A 17,598-nucleotide genomic window follows, 5' to 3' on the forward strand; every position below is an offset into this window, starting at 1 on the left:
GCTTCCAAGACCCATAAATCTCTTAAAATTATAGGTGAACATTTTCCTGAAGAGAGGAGGCAGTACTTTCATCGGACTTTTTCAAAGGGGAGAAGAATCAAAGCTGCAACTGAAGATTGCCTAATGGGGAATCCATTCATTCATCATATCAAATTCGTAATACAGTAACAATGCTACCCTTTGAGAACTTAGTATGCCAGGTGCTATGTTGGGCACTTCATGTTTACTATTTGACCCTCTAAAGTGTAAATATCATCATTTCCATTTTGCAAATATGAGAACTGGGCCCCGGAATGAAGTGACTTGCCCAATGACACACATTGATTATGAAAGTATTTGCAAAGGCTAGTATTAAACATCAGGTTTGCTACACCAAATCCTGTGCTTTTACAGCTAGACCAGAACAGCTTTTGTAGTATCAAGTTGCCTAACTTCTGCTCCAAACAAGCCAAGCTTGAAATACCAGGGTGAGAAGGAAATGAAAGAGTGAAGTCAAAAGCCCAGGGCTTTTTTTTTTTTTTTTTTTTTTTAACAATTCCCAGCTAACCAATGAAAACTCATTGCAAAGGTGAAAGTACTGTCTTTAAAATATGCACTTTGCCTTTTAGGGGTGTGGCTTCTTTGTAGGTTTTCTTAAGTAGAAGTTATTATCTAACCACAAACCAACTGTCTGTCATTACACTGCACTTTAGAGCGTGGCTATGATTGGCTGACCAAAAGAGCAACATTTGAACTTAAAGAAAAAAACCAAAACAACCAAGGGTTATTTCTGTGAGGAAGATAAAGCTTTGTCGTCAGAGAAAACTCCAGCTGGAGTCGGATACTGGGTACTAAAACCCTGTCTTAGGGTTCAACCATTATCACCACCGCAGACACTGGTGTTATTACTGTTGATTTCTTCACCAAGAAATCAGCCCCTATTTTAAGTCAGATATAATATGAAAAGATGCAGAAACCATGTTGAAAGTGCTTTGTAAACTCTAAAGGCTTACAAAAATGCTAGTAACTACAAATATGTAGAGTTTAATATTCAGTTTAAAAAATTTAATCTCTAGGTAGAAAGCAAAAGCCTCCTATCTATAATGGCTAGACCAGGAGTAGGTGGCAGTGACAGGAGCAACCACAGTTCCTGATGCCTACTTTCCTAATCTTTGGACCACCAAGTAGGCTGCATCCTCAGGCATACATAATAAAACCTATAAAGAAAAAAAAAAAAGTGGGCCACAGATGACTTCATTATAGAAAAGAAACCTCAGCCTCATTATTGATTGAAACATTGCATCCTTAGTACATTTAATACACATCATTGGATCTAGGATGCGTACTCAGCTAAAATAGAAGGATAAATGAAAAAAATTATCTCAAGCAGTACACGTTTCCTGCACACAAGGCAAATACAGCAAATTAGCAAATTTTAGAGAACCTGAAATACTGAAATTTCGGGCTGGGGATGTGGCTCGAGCGGTAGCGCGCTTGCCTAGCATGCGTGCGGCCCGGGTTCGATCCTCAGCACCACATACAAAGATGTTGTTTCTGCCGAAAACTAAAAAAAAATAAATATTAAAATATTCTCTCTCTCTCTCTCTAAAAAAAAAAAAAAATTAGCTATAAAAAAGAAATACTGAAATTTCTATAATATTTTCCTCAGCAAGAGTATCTATTTAAGAGAATATCATTTACTAGATAAGCCTGAAACTTTACTGCCTCAAGTTTTATACCCTCTATTTTATGCACGATAGCACTACTTACAGAGCCACCAAAGCAGCAATGCAGAATCTTCAGTTTTTTGTTGAAACTCACTTTATTAAAAAAAAACAAAACTGTCATGAACAATAAATTACAATCATTTCCCCCCTTTTATAAATTCTTCATAAAATATATTTGACAATTTTAAAAGAAAATTTCAAAAGTTGCTTTCATTTCTGAAGTGCTGATGACTCATTTTTTGACCATTTTGTCATGCTGGTGAATTATTTTGTAGCTGCTACAATAGTTTGATTGATAACATTTTACAATTAAAAACAACAAGGAAAAAAAAACAAAACAGACCAGCAGAAAGAACTATTCTGTGTGCTATTTATCTGACACTTAATACTTACTTCATCATAATGACAAAGTATCCCTTAGCACCAAAAAATCTACAGGAACCCCATCTTTCTAAGTGACGACTAGTGCAAAATAACATTCTATGAGCTAACTGTACAACCCTATATTTTAACTGGATACAGCTGCCTATAAGCTTATTTGAAATATTTGGTCTTTTTTCAATTAAGACAAATTTCATAAAACACTATAAACCATGGCAAGAGACTCTATGAGGAATAATTGTTTATTGAGTACCTATTATGGACAAGGCACTGTGCACAAATTCTCAATTTCATTTTTTCTCTAGGAAATTTCCAGGAATTGTCAAACATCACTCTCATCTTTTATTTCTTACTTTTTGCTGGAAAAGGCCTGTGGCTAAAAGCCATTTTTTTTAACTATAATTTTTATCAACTTTGAGTGCTAAGCACACAGTAGGTACTTAATAAATACCTCTGACTGAAAGAACAAAGAAAGACGAAGAATTTACTACCATTTTGGTTGGTATCACAGGCTATTTTAGAATACAAGGACTTGAGAAAATTCCAGAAGAAACTTCCTGATCACCTCACACTTTTACCTCCAATGAAAGAAAGAATTTTACTTCACAAGTAAAATCTTTCAAAATAAGTTATAATTGGGCTTGAGGATGTAGCGCAGTGGTAAAGCTCTTGCATAGCATGCTCGAGGACTTGGGTTAGACCCAGCACCACAAAAAAAAAAAAAAAAAAAAAAAAATCAACTACTTTAAATAAGGCAGGAACACAAAACTATACCCTTAGGAAACTGTGACTTTAAGCAATAGATATTTGAAAAGCAAATGAAGCACTGGCCTAGCATCAGCTATCTGTTGAAGTGCCATGTTAGTGACAAGACATTATAATGATGCTTTTTCTTACTTCCAATTACTTGATCACCTTGGTCATATCTATGTTAAACTAATTTGGTGATGTAGAGGGTCAATTATCGCAAAGTTCCTGTGTATTTCCACAAGATTTATAATTTCCAAAAGGATTCTTACACGTAATAGCTTAAAATTGATGTTAAAGGCTTGTGACTTATTTTCATCATTTTAGAGGCATTATTTCAATAAAACCTTTCAGTGCAAATTTGAAAATTCCAGATTAAGTATCGCAGTTTAGAATTTTATACACTCTAATATTTTTTGTGATGTTTACTTCATTTATCCTCTGAATACATTAAAAATGGGGGAAATTATGACAGCAGTATTGTAAAAGTTCTGGAAGTTCAAAAGCTTAGAAGGCTTTGCAAACTATTGATAATTTCAGTCTAATACTATTTTGCTTGGCTTTTAGATTCTAATGCTTTATAAAGATTAACCTAGATACAATGTAGAGTTTATTTAACCTTCAAGGCTAACATTCAGTTTTAGATTTTAACTATCTGCACTTACAGGAAAACAAACTGGAGACAACCATACATTTAAAATAAACTAACTTCAAGAATAATGGTCTCTGGGCTGGGGACGTGGCTCAAGTGGTAGCGCGCTCGCCTGGCATGCGTGCGGCCCGGGTTCGATCCTCAGCACCACATACAAAAAAAGATGTTGTGTCCGCCAAAAACTAAAAAAAATAAATATTGAAAAAATTCTCTCTCTCTCTCTTAAAAAAAAAAAAAAAAAAAAAATAATGGTCTCTTGGTTTTTGACACAGACCATACCAACTGATTGTATAAAATCAATAACTTTTCTATTTGAAAAGTAGTTGATGCCACAGGATTTTATCCATTTGCCAAACTGTACATGTATTATTTCCCACCTTAGATAAAGGTGGCCAATATTTAAGACATCTGTCAACACTACCATTACTGTCTCAAATGAGAGAAGAAAACAGTATCAGTGCCAAAATGAAAGGAACTCCAGTGATTCAACAAGAGACCATGCCAGGGTAGGCAATGTGAGATTTGGTTTCTTCAACTTTATACTGAGGCTTAGACAGTCTTGAAACCAAAAATTAATACATCAAGTGTTGTTTTTCATTTATAGCAAAGCTTTTAGAAACAAAAGAATCCCGTATTCAGATTTATATCAGATTGTAGATGCTCCAGGGCAGATCTGTCCCAATGCAGTGGTTTAATTAGTTAAAAGAATGCTCAGTTACCTAAAAGAAGGTATGACTGAATAAATATCCTTGCTGACCTCTACCATATGATTGCATGACTAATTTAAGTCTAAGAGCTACAGGGCACTGGAGAGAGCTCAGACATACTTCAGCAGCTTTGGATTGCTTAATTTCAATTATGTTTAATCAGTAATTTTAGACCCTCCAAAATGATGCCTTCAAAAAAAGTTGTATAACATTACAAAAAAAAAAAAAAAAATTAGTAAGATCTCATTAGAGGGAGGGACAGGGGAAGAAGATGAGGGAAGGTTCATTTATTTTTCATCACTAATTTCACCAGCAAATCTCAAAAACCCAAACCTCTATCAAATAATTTAAACAGAAGTGGCATTTTCTTCAAATGGAATGCAAAATGCACACATTCACATACTTACATATACATAAATATATACATATATGTTTCCTTTACAAAGCTTCAAAGGTTGCATTACCAGCATGCAAACCTCTTTTTTCATGGAAATGCCTAATACTGACAAGGAATGCCTAAAATACTTAGAGACATATTTCCAAAAAACTGGACTCTTTTCTTCTTGGCTCTTAGGGAATTTTCCTGCCAAACTTCTACCAATGATCATTAAAAAAAAAAAAAAAAAAAAAAAAAAAAGAAGTCTACACCCACATTGGTAATATACATTTAAAACATACTAACAAAATGGCCAGCTTGGATTAAGAAAAATGAGGAAAAAAAATCCCACAATAAAATCTAAACCCTTAGAAGGTGGAGTTTAGCTTTTTGTATTCTTTTTCAGCCACATAATGTTGCATCACTGTTAAATCAGAAGCAGCATATCATCCAAGATATCTGTAAATAATATGTCACGTTTCCCAGCTGCTATCTTTAAATGCAATTTGTACTAATCTGAGTTCTAGTTCAAAAGCATCTGGACGATCCTGAGGGTTTGCGGCCAGCATTTCCTTAATCAGTTGTTTCATTCGCCCATTCATAGACTTTTTCTTCACAGGAATTAGAAGTTCCATTTTGGGATTTTCCAAAAGTGCCTCCCCAACCGGCACAATTTCAGTTCCTTGTTTTACATAACTCCCCAGGAGTTCCTTCTTTGTCTCTGTGTCTATGAATGTGATCCTTTCCAGCATCGCCCAGATAATAATCCCCAGAGCAAAGATGTCAGCTTTCGCTGTGTAGTGTCCTTCCCATACTTCAGGAGCCATGTAGAAATCCGTTCCACATGCCGTGGAAAGGAAACACTTGTTTACGCTGACAGGTTCTTCTGGGTTTTGCCCAGAGGCTGAACAAACTTTGCTTAGGCCAAAATCAGCCACTTTCAATGTAGGTTCTAAGTCACTAGTATCCAACCTGCTTTGAGAAATCAGGATGTTGTCCGGCTTCAGATCTCGGTGGATGATCTGGTTTTTATGCAAGAAAGCCAGGGCACTGCTCAGCTGAAGCATGAAGCTGGTGTTAGTTTTCCGATTGGGTTTTCTGGACAACAGATACTCATTCATATCTCCTCCGTCACAAAAATCCATCACAAACCACAAATAATAGGCGCTTCTGGGATCAAAGGCAATTTCTCCTTTTAACGAAGTCTCTACAAGCTATAAAGGGGAGAAATAGATTACAATAATTTAACAGGTTATACAACTTAATTATAGGAAAAGAATAATTGATTCCAAGAATAAGTCTCTAGTTTTTGTTTTTGCAGTGCTGAGTATTGAATCCAGGGCCTAATGCACGCCAGGCAAGTGTTCTACCACTGGGCTGCACCTCCAGGTCTTCAAGTCTCCAGTTTTAAGTGGAAATTCCATGATTATCTATCTATCTATCTATCTATCTATCTATCTATCTATCTATCTATCTATCTTTGTGATACTAGGGATTGAACCCAGGGGCACTCTACCTCTGAGCTACATCCCATCCTTTTTTTATTTTGAAACAGTGTCTTGCTAAATTGCTCAGGAAGACCTCAAACTTTTAATCCTTATGCCTCAGACTCTTGAGTAGCTGGGATTATAGGTGTGAGCCATCTTGCCTATTAGGAATATTTTATTTGGTCAGCGCTCTAATATGTATTTTAAACTTGAATACTTTATATATAAATTATCCCTTTGTCCCTAACAAATATATATTAAATCTCCAAGCCAAGAGACAAAACTTCCATTTTACGCATAGCTTTATTTTGAGAAGTGTCCAATTGGCCTACATATTCTGGATATATCAATGGAGCTAAACTCTACCCATCACCTAGCTCATCATTTTATGAAAAGACTATAGTGCTTTAAAAACATTTGTTGTATGGTATCCTTTTCAGACTTATAGGTTTAAGAAAAAATATGAAAAGACTTGTTGAGGAATAAGTTGACAACTTTCCATTTAAATCTACTGGTACTCCTTGTCATTTTGGCCAGCAGGAGCACAGAATACCCCTCCACACCATCTTCCCTCAGGGCCAACCCCAGCAAAAATTGCATTGGTCTGCAGATGTCTCCATTGCAACGTGTTTTCCCTGTTGCATAGGTTTGCCAGTGAGACTCAGAAAATAAACAACAGAAAGATACAGATCACACTATTATTTACCAAATGGTTTCCTAAATAGTTTTGAACAATGCAGAGTCCTAGTAGTCAAATGGTTTAGAGAAAGGCCAGACAGTAAATATTTAGACTTGGAAAGTGTCATGAATTCTCTTCTTCCTTTCCTGTCCTTTTTTATCCTCAAGTTTTAAAAAATGTAAAAACTATTTTTAGTATCCAGGCTATAAGAAAATAGTGCTGGGCCTCTCTAGTTTACAACTACAGAAATACTGTGCCTGACCTACTTATTTTCATGGGGTGGGAAATAGTAGCCACTGGTTCTCTTGCCTAAAGTCCTTCAATGGCTTCCTTGTTCTTTTAAAATATAGTCTACGCTTTTTAACAGAGCTATGGGACATTATATGCTCTGACTTCTGCTGACCCTTTTAGCCTCATCTCAAAACAATTCTCTTTGTACACTACAGAATTACTATCTTCTTTCAGTTCTTTTAAATGCTTCATGCTTTTGGCTTTAATACCTTTGTATGTAGTTTTTTCTGCCTGTGAAATTTTTCTAATCACTAGTCTAGCTAATGACTATTGACTCTATGAGGTTTTTTTTTTTTTTACTTCATCTGCTTGCTTTATTTATTTATTTATTTGTTTATTTATTTATAGAGAGAGTGAGAGAGGAGAGAGAAAGAATTTTTTTTTAATATTTATTTTTTAGTTTTTGGCGGACACAACATCTTTGTTTGTATGTGGTGCTGAGGATCGAACCCGGGCCGCACGCATGCCAGGCGAGCATGCTATCGCTTGAGCCACATCCCCAGCCCCTATTTATTTATTAATTTATTATTTATTTATTTACTTTAGTTGTAGATGGAATACCTTTGTTTATTTTTATGTGGTGCTAAGGATTGAACTCAATGCCTCATACATGCTAGGCAATCGCTTTGCAGCTGAACTACAACCCCAGCCCTGCTTTTATTTATTTTTATGTGGTGCTGAGGATGGAGCCCAGTGCCTCACTTGTGCCAGGCAAGTGCTCTACTACTAAGCCACAACCCTAGCCCTAACTCTACAAATTTTAATTAAACATTTAATAATTCTTGAACCCTAGGATCATGTCAAGAAGGCACTTGCTAAATGTGTTGATGAATGTCTGGTAGACTACATAAAGCCAAAGAAAAGACAATTTAAATACAGGTCCCTATGACTGAGTACTTCTTATGGGCCAAGTATTATTTCTGCAGCATCTCTAATTTTTTTTGTTTTCTGGTACTAGAGACTGAACCAGGGGCACTTGGGACACTTTACTACTGAGCTCATCCCCAGTCCTTTTTATTTTGAGACAAGGTCTCATTAAGTTGGTGAGAACATCTTTCCATCTTTTTTCCATCTTTCTGCCACAGCCTCTTGAGTCACTAGGATTCCAGGTGTATGCCGCCATGCCCAGTTCATCTCTAATTTTGACAACTCCCATGGAAGGTAAAAATTATTACAACCATTTTACATATGAAGAAACAGATGTTTGGAAAAGTTGGGTTATATGTCCAAGGTTATTCTGATAGTAAAAAGTGTCAAAAGATCTATCAATCTTTAAAAAAAGAAAGAGTCTGGGCATGTTGGCATATGCCTATGATCTCAGTAACTTGGGAAGCTGAGGCAGGATTACAAGTTCAAAGCTAGTCTCAGCAACTTGGTGAGGCCCTAAGCAACTTAATGAGATCCAGACTCAAAAAAAAAAAAAAAAAAAAAAAGAAAGAAAGAAAGAAAGAAAAGAAAAGATAAAGGGCTGGGGGTATTGCTCAGTGCTTTAATCCAGAGTACCCCCCCCCCAAAAAGAAAAGACATTTCTAAACAAAAAGGCAATTTAGATTAAAAAAGTCACTGAATTAAGTTTGGTAGTTACTTTACATCTTAAAACCTTGAAAGACCAGCTAATGCCTAGTTACGATAATGGTTGCTGGATCTAGATTCAGCACTAATGCAAATGTTTAAATGTTTTTGCTTTTCCATCCAAAAGAGATTATTTTCTTTTAGTTTCTAAAACTCAAAGTTCAGCAAAGTTCTATCCACTTTTAAGAGGAAATGTGGTTTTCCTAGTATTTGTGAAGCCCTAAATTCAATCCCTAATACCACACACATACAAAAAGGGAATGTGCTAAGAAAGTTTCTAATATTTTTTATCAGTGCAACTTACATAAGTACTTTTAGAAAAGTAAACAATAGAGGCCAGTTGTGTTAATTCATTGTGCTGAGAAAACTTCAGTGTATAAAGTGCTAAGTTGCGATATAAATTCTTCAGAATATTTTGTCCACCATACAATACTTGCAAGTTTCTAATTACACATATCAGTTTGTTTTCTTTGTCATTCCTATTCAAAAGGCTTTTGTGGTTTTAAACACACTTTAATTTTTTATTTTTAAAGTCATATTTTTTTTGTTTTTTATTGGTACATTATAATTACACATAATAGTGGAATTCATTGTTACATATTTGTACATGCTCATTATATAACAATATAATTTAGTTAATATAATTCCCCAATATTAAACACACTTTTAAATGTTAAAAGTCCAATGGTCAATTCTGAATGTAGATACACTCAAGGAAAGCTGTTTCCTTTTCTAAGGGACTGACCTTAAGAAATTCTGCTCTGGTCCTTGCCTAACTAACTAGGTCTTAACTATCTTTTCTATTCAGTGATAGAGAGCTCTAAGAGATTTTGACTTTATTTTATTTTTTTAGATGTATGGACCTTTATTTTATTCATTTATTTATATGTGGTGCTAAGAATCAAACCCAGGGCCTCACACATGCTAGGCAAGCGCTCTACCACTAAGCCACAGCCTCAGCCCCGGGATTTTGACTTTAGAAGAAGTCAATCTTTTTTTTTAAAAAAAAAAAGCTTTTCCATTTTCCTATGCTACAAAAGAGTAATCTGGAAGTTAAGAGAGCATAAAGCTTTAGTTATCAAGACACAGTGGTGCACACTTGTAATCCCGGCAACTCCACAGACTGAGGCAGGAGAATTGTAAGTTCGTGACCAGCCTCAGCAAATTTCACAAGGTCCTAAGCAATTTAGCCTGCCTTAAAATAAAAACATAAAAAGGGCTGGGGATGTGGCTCAGTGGTTAAATGCCCCTGGTTTCAATCTCTGATATGGAAAAAAATTAAAAATAAAAAAGTCTGCTAAATTCAGCTCCCAATCTGACACTAGCTAGGTAGATGTCAGTGGATAAGTTCATTATTCTAAACCTCAATGTCTTCATTTGTAATGAAGATAATGTTACCTTATAGGATTTTTTTTAAATATTCATTTTTTAGTTGTAGATGGACCCAATATGTTCATTTTATTTGTTTATTTTTATGTGGTGCTGAGGATCGAACCCAGGGCCTCGCACATTCGAGGCAAGCACTCAAACGCTGAGCCATAACTCCAGCCCCCCTTATAGGACTGTTTTGAGCAACTTTCCTTAAAGCACTTAGCACACAGTATTAAACCAAGGAGGGACATTTGTTGATACCGGCACTGTTAATAACATTCATAAAAATTAATTGGAATTGCATGGGTAAGAAACCACAATACCCTCCAAAACAGCAAAGGGTTATATTTACACACGTGATTTATAAAAGAGATGTCTAGTTACCTATGGTATCGCTATCAGTTAAGGGAGTTTTTCCTTTTTTTCTGTTTTTAGTTCCAAAAAATTTATTTCAAAGAAGTGAACTTATTAAAATATAGTCTCAAACATTTCTCCAGTTTCTATCTTGCCCCATTCCTATGCAGACTGGCAAGTACCATGGCCTAACAGGTGGCTTATGTTATTTTTAGGTATGTGCATCACAAGTTTAAATAAAACCCTGTTTTAAAGCAAACACCTATTCTATTCTTGGCAGATCTCTATCTACTCCTAACTATAAAACATCTGCATTTAACAGGAAAAGTTCATTCAACCCTTTCATTCCTCTTCTTGCTGACCAATGTCATGTTCACATCTTTTCTATTTCCCATCCAAAAATACATACCTGTAAATAAAGGGAAGAATTAGAGCCATGGGACATCTTTTGCACCATCCCATCTTTCTGTAGGATGCATTCTTCCAGGTGAATCACATTTGGATGTTGGCTCTTGATACTGCTTAGTGCCCAGAATTCACGAAGTGCTAGTTCAACATTTTCAGGTGCATGGCATCGGATTTTCTTCACTGCCACCCGTGCAGAGGTCTTTCTGATGACTGCTTCATATACAACACCGTAACTACCTCGGCCTACCTCCCGTATTAGATCGTACTTTGGCTGGCTACTCACCATCTTCAAGGTCAAGGTTTCTGGAAAAATCAATAAAGTGCTCAATTGAAATTAGGTACACCCACTGGTTGTGTTTATTCTTGTACAGAGGGATTGAGTTATCATCTGGTTCATTACCTGAAGTGCTTAAGGATATTTTCTATACCTTGGGCAAATCTAACTCTAATAATAGAGCTACCATTTAGGTAGCACTTACCACATATTAGGGACTGTTTCAAACACATTACAGTATTATATTCATTTAATCCCCACATTATGGTTATTTTAGAAGTGAAGAAATTAAAGCCGAGAGAGGTTAAATAAAATGCCCAAAGTCAAACAGTGAGTAACTGGTGAACCTGGGATTTGAAATCAGGCCATCTGGCTCAGACATCCATTATTTTGACCACTAAGCTATACTGCTTCTTCAATGAGTAATTGAAAATGTGACTGTTAAAAATAAACCCCCAAATTCAGCATTTTACTGATCATGAACAAACAAACAGGGAGGCAAAATCTCAGTCTGTCCTTAAGACTAACCCAACATACAAGATCACAAAACAGCAAAAACAGAAAACCCTCACAGTTAGAAATACAAACACCAGGCTTATGTTTTAGGACTGAAAGTGAACCGGATCATTTTACAGAACTAATATTGTTGTTTTTATTATTAGACATAAACAGCCAAACCATATGTGTTTATTTTTATTTGTTTCTTAGGTTATTCCCTTACTTCCTGCAAAATAAATGAAAATAAGATTCGTGGAAAAGAGCTGGTTTTTTTTTTTTTAAATAAAGCTACTTAGAATATGACTACCTTTTTGTTATTGTTAACAATAGTTATTTAGTTCTAGTTTTTTTTTTTTTTGCAAAAACAAAAAAACTATCCTACAACATCAAGAGGAACTCTGACAAAGTTCTTTAGAATTCAACTTGATAAATCCTTTAAAAGTAGGAGCAAAGGCCCTACAACACACATGCTCATGTTTTGAATAGAAAAAGTTCAAAGTGTACCTCCTCACCCCCCAAATTCTCATTTGTAGGTTGTCACCACGCGCAAAGAAGGTAACCTGAGATTGTACAATATTTATCTCATACAACTGGGGAAACAAAAATCGACTGACTGTAGAACCTGAGAAATAGGAAACAGCTACTCTATGTCTACAGGGCAGATTCAATAAAGAAAACGACTGCTTCTCAGATTGCTTTAAGTCCCACTTCCTCGAATTGGTCACCTACCCTTCAAATTCCCACTATTTCCTAGTGTCTGCTTTCCTGCCAGAGAATCAGAGGCGGCAGGCGGTCTGCTCCACGCGGCCGCCAACTCCAGGTGGCTCGCTTCTCGGAAGCAGTCCCCCCACCTCCCGCCGGGTGCGAGGACCCCCGTGGGAAGGAGCACCTTCCTGAATAGGGAACAAGGAAGGTGGCTTTGAAATCCTCGCAACCCTGGATCAAAAGACACTGCGGTGGTGCACGCCGTGCTAATCGAGATGACTTACGCTGGCATCTCCCGGGCCCTCCTGCCTGCTGTGCTCACCCAGCGCTGGACGCCGGCCGGCCGGGCCATACACCTGCTGGGGCGGGGGAGGGCCAGCTGCGGCCAGAGGTGCTGCCCGACACGGCGGCTCAGGCCACGATCCTCGCTAAGTATCTCGCCTTCCCCTCCGCGGCCGCGGCCCGGTGAGACCCTACGGGGGTCCTCCCGGGGCCCTTCACCCCAGGAGCCGATTCCGCGGCGGCCTCCACTCCTTGGGGCTGCGGGCGGAGCGCCGGGGCCCGGGGAGTGGCCCTGGCATGAGAAGAGGCCGCAGCTGGGGCCGGTGGCCTGAAGCGCGGGCCCTGCCCGCGATGACTCGCTGACAGATCTGTGACAGGCCTGCAGGGAGGAGAGGCGCCTGCGGGGTCGGTGGCTCTGCGGCAGGACCTTCGTGCCACGCCGACGCGCCTGCTTTACCTCAGGGTAGCCACCGCTGCTGCTCCCTCTCATGGGCTGTGCAGGCCGCCATTATCGGGCAGCTCGCGCCTCCGCCACCGCCGCCTCCAGTCAGAGGCCGGCGCGCGCCCCCGTGGTGCGCGCAGACACACCCCCTCACGCCGGCGGCCCCGCCTCCCTCCGGCTTTCCGTAGCGCGCCGCTCCGCCGAGCGCCGCCTACTGGGCGCGCACCCGGGACTCCGCTCCCCGCTCCCGGATCCTGGGGCTGTGCGGAGCCCGGAGTCGCCGGAGGTGTGCGCGCTCCGGAGCGCACCACTGGCGCCCCTCCCCGCAGGGGTGGTCGACCCCGGAGACCGCTTCACGCCTGGGCTCTGTCGCCCCATACCCACGGCGGGCGCGCACGGCCTGCGGCCCCGGGAAGGGTCTGCGGCGGCAGGTCGCGGCCTAGCGGTGCGCGCGCCCGGCCGCGGCCTGCCCGCCCCTTTCCGACCTACCGAGCTTCGGGCTGGCGTGCGGGGGTCGCTGGGGCTGGATGCCTGGTGCATCTTCCTTCGCGCCGGCCCGGGGCACCTTCGGAACGCGGAGCTTTGCGGCGGTCGCGGGGAGGCGAGGCCTGAGCTGGGAGGCCTGGCGTGCGCCCCGCCGGGAGGGAGGCTGCACCTTTTGTCCGAGTCACTGAGCCATGTTTGCGGGCGGCGTTGTTGCCGAGGCGGCGGCGCGGGGCTGGGTGCGATCATCTGGGAAGACGCCGTCCCCTGCTCCGCCGGCGCGGTGGTATCTCCCTTAAAGAAGCCCGCGCCTCATTGTTCCTCGGCCACTGGGAGTCGGGGCGCCCTACCGGGCGCGGGAGGGAGGGCGCGGGGGCGCCCGCACCTGGCTGCAGCGTCCGCGACTCCCGGCCTGGCGGGTTCCGAGAAGAGGGTCGAATCCAGCTGGGACTGCGCGCCAGAAGGAGCCACGGTCTGAGCCCGGCTAGGCCGGGATTGACAGCCAGGACGGCTGTCCTGGGGGCGAGCACTCAGTGGGCGCGTTGGCCGCCGGAGTCCTTCGGCTACCCCACATCTGTCAATCAGATCCCGGCATGCATCGGCCTGACTGCCAGCCCCGGGCGGACGGTCACTCAGAGACCTGGACCAATCGGCCATCCAGTTAGTTACACACATCAGTAAGCCTGAGAAATGTCCACTCCTTCCCCGATTCTCGTGCACCTAGGGTTTGTGAGGAAGGTGGGGGTTCTTGCTCCAGTACTGTCTAAGGCATAATGGACGGAAGAATTCCTGTCTCAGCTCTCAGGATCGACCATTTTATTTCTTGTCTTCCAAATATGGCCTTCTGAGTCTGAGACCAGGTTAGGTTTTTATATAAATGATCTCTCTCAAGCTAACCAAACCTCACAAGAGGGAGGCTTTATTACTAACCCTATTTTTACAGAGAAGGAAGCCAACCTCTGCCTCATTTGACCAAAAGGAGTCCGTTTTGAACACCAGATTCCCTGGTGTCACAACTCTCCCTGCCACCAAAAAAAAAAACCCAAAAAAACAAAAAAACCCAACAGCAACAAAAAACACAGATGGTGATCTGTTCCGATTTTTGTACCCAGCACCATTTTTATACCTGTCTTCATCTGTTTGCTGGAAATACTGACACCAGCCAAAACTTGTTTCCTGCCCTGGAAAGTAGGGGAGATTATGGATGGCTCTGTAGACAGCTGGTTAGATACCAGTGTGGCTTTTTGATGGGTCAGATTGCTTGGTCCAAGTGACCTTTTCCTTTTGTCTGTCTCAGTCATTAAATATAGGAGCCCCTCCTCTCAAGCTCTCTCAAGCTGGCTGCAGAACAGATTTGAAATCCCTGCCCCCACTAGATAGGCTGACTCTAGATGAGGTGGATTTAAGTGTTGCTTAGCCTGAAACTTAAATAATTGGGGGCGTCCTCTTTAGGAAAAAGATGACAAAGTGACTCTGAGAACACATTGTTGGGACATTTGAAAGGGTCCCTGCAAGTGAGGACTCTGAAGCTTAAGTTTTATTAGCTTCAGGGTAAATCTGTCCCTGCTTATTATGGTATATCATTATTTTGTTATTTGTTTGCTTTCTTCTAAACAAGAATTCCTGAGAACAAGACCCTTGTCTGTGATTCATCTCTGCAGCCTCCTCAATTTGATATGGTATAAAAATACACCTGAGGCCAGCATCTCACACCTTGCTGATGGGAAGGCAAAATGATAGACTTTCTCAAAGAAATTTGGCAAGATACAGCCATATTACATATGTATTTACCCTTTGACCCAGTAGGTCAGACCTTAGACTTCTTGAAACTTATCCTAGCAATATAGGCTAAAATACAGCAACACTGTGTGCATTAATGCTCACATTTCTGATACTAAAGAACTGGTTGAATATAATACATACAGAGTGGAGTATTATGTGGCCATAAAAAGATATGGGGAAGATTTATATACTGATCACCATATTTATATGGTATGATCTCCATATATGTTGTTAGATGAATAAGCAAGATGTATATTAGTGCTTATTTTGTGCTTGATATCTTCTGTGTGCGTAATGGGGAGAGAGAAATATATTAATTACTCATATTTAAAAGACAAACAATGGAATAAATCCCAGATTTCTAAAATGGTTGCTTATGAGCAGATTGGGCATAAGGATGCAAATGAGACTTCTTAGTTATTATTCTGGAGACTTATAAATGTTTTTGCATATTTGTAAAATAGTTCAAAAAAAGCATGAAACACTACATGAAAATTAAAAACACCTGAAAATGAACCATCTATCATTCAGATTGGTGGCATAGCCACTTCAAGAAAATTATTTCATATGGCTTTAGAAGTATTTTGACTATACCACCCTAATGAGATATAGTCCAAGAACAATTAAAACAGCATAGAAATACAATTATATTCTTAAGTTTTATTGTTACTTGTAATATTGATGTTGCTGTTTTGAAATTGATACTGTGAAATAAAGTAAATAAGTGATTATGTTAGTAGCATTGGGAACCAAGATTTTTTCAATATATGAGAAAAAGTTTTAAGTATAAAAGAAGCTTAAGGTAAACATCTGGATTAGGTAGCAGTAAAAAAAAATGCATTTTTCTCTTAAGAAATGTGTTTTTCAGCTCTCCTGAAAAGGCCCACAAACAATGACCAATTCAGTAGTGATGAACAGAATACTCTTCATGCACAGATTTGTCTCTGAGATCCATTTTCTAGGTTTTTTTTTTTTTTTTTGTAGTTGTAGATGGACAGTATGCTTTTACTTTATTTGTTTATTTTTAGGTGGTGCTAAGGATGGAACTCAGTGCCTCATACATGCTAGACAAGTGCTCTGCTGCTGAGCTACAGCCCCAGCCCCCCATTTTCTAGTTTAAAAAAATTAAAATAAAGTCTTTGGTAATTGTCAGACTCCAGATCTGGAGCAAGAAAGATAAATTTGGGTCATCTTATGCCTGGAAGCCAGGAAACAATTAAAGATGGGGTACATGCCAAAGAACCACTCTAAGGGGGCCCCACTGACCAAAGATGGAAGAATTAAGCACTAAGAGAAAAAAAATTGCTTCAGTAGATTTTAACACATAAAACTTGTAAAAATCCATGAACTTATAATTACACATAAGAAAAGCAATTCATTCGTTACCACCAGCATAAGGGGAAATAGCTACTTTTCTGGGTTTTTTATGTATTGTATTCCAGGTAAGGAAATAGTAGGTAAGAAAAGGTTACTTTCTGTAGAAGAATTCCAACTAATGAACACAGAAGAAATGGTAGTTCCATAAAAGCAGTTTTTCAAATGGTGATGAAATAATGAGTCCGGGCAATGAACATTAAATGATGCTAAAACAATTGGATGAAAGTTTTTTTTTTTTTTTTTTTTTTGGTAACTTTGTAATGAATGCAGAGTTTAGGCTAACATTTGTCTGAATGCACTGACCAATTTTTAAATCACTTCGATGAGGACACAGTTGTCTCCATGAAGTATTCTTGCCTTAAAAATGAAAGAATCTAAGCCTATCAAGCCAAAATCTGATGACCCGTTCAGCAGAATTATAGGGAATAGACAAGGACCACAATCAGGCAAACTCAAAATGTGGGACCTTCTGTATGACAGGTCTCCTGGCTTCTCCAACACAATCATGGCTTTAAATTACAAAGGGAGAATAGAGTGTTAAAACCTAAAGCTCAACAGACTTGCCAAATGCTGTAATATCATTTAGATCTGGATTCTAGTGAACTGACAGTCAAAAAACATCTTTGGTACAATTTGGAAATTTGAAGATGAACTTAATTTGTAGATTAAATTCATGGTGCTTGTGGAATGAGTCTTTTCCAACTGGAGCAGCCCACTGATGCACAATGGGTGGAATGAAATGTGGCCTGGGATGTACTCAAGCAGCACAGCAAAGAGGAAGATTGGCAAAAGAGTGATCCTTGTTAAAATGCAGTTATGGGTACATGAGGTTAGTTATACCACTCAACTTTTGTGCGCGAATTTTTTCTAAAAGAAAAAAGACAGAGGCTGGGGATCTAGCTTGGTTGGTAGAGTGCTTGCCTCACATGCACTGAGTTTAATCCCCAGTACCACAGAGAAAAAAAAAAAAAAAGAAAGAAAAAATGTTCAAAACATGAAATGCCTGCTTTGGCCAGGTAGGAAT

At 39.7% G+C, this 17,598-nt stretch overlaps 1 protein-coding gene across 3 annotated transcripts; it reads right to left on the minus strand.

The window, feature by feature from the left end:
* Positions 1-1,777: 1,777 nt before the first annotated feature.
* On the minus strand, positions 1,778-13,581 carry Pdik1l (PDLIM1 interacting kinase 1 like). Of its 3 annotated transcripts, none has more exons than XM_046469363.2 (3): positions 13,422-13,581; positions 10,733-11,034; positions 1,778-5,783 (listed from the first exon to the last, which is right to left on the minus strand). In XM_046469363.2, exons 2-3 carry the CDS (start codon positions 11,015-11,017, stop codon positions 5,043-5,045), a joined length of 1,026 nt encoding a protein of 341 aa, XP_046325319.1. In that variant the 5' UTR covers positions 11,018-11,034; positions 13,422-13,581; the 3' UTR covers positions 1,778-5,042. The 3 variants fall into 3 exon arrangements, with proteins under 3 accessions (XP_046325319.1, XP_046325320.1, XP_046325321.1); XM_046469364.2 differs by lacking the exon at positions 13,422-13,581 and adding an exon at positions 12,948-13,047; XM_046469365.2 differs by lacking the exon at positions 13,422-13,581 and adding an exon at positions 12,493-12,929.
* Positions 13,582-17,598: the final 4,017 nt, after the last annotated feature.

This window comes from Marmota monax, unplaced genomic scaffold (assembly GCF_021218885.2).
Source record: "Marmota monax isolate L192 unplaced genomic scaffold, Marmota_monax_Labrador192_F-V1.1 WCK01_AAM20220418_F8-fsc00008, whole genome shotgun sequence".
Taxonomy (NCBI): Eukaryota; Metazoa; Chordata; class Mammalia; order Rodentia; family Sciuridae; genus Marmota; species Marmota monax.

Bases quoted from the DNA above. Each gene is read 5' to 3' on its own strand.
- Pdik1l (XM_046469363.2), bottom strand. From the start codon at position 11,017: ATGGTGAGTAGCCAGCCAAAGTACGATCTAATACGGGAGGTAGGCCGA. The intron at 5,784-10,732 runs GTATGTATTTTT...TCCCCTTTATAG, and splicing joins ATTCTTCCCTTTATTTACAG to CTTGTAGAGACTTCGTTAAA.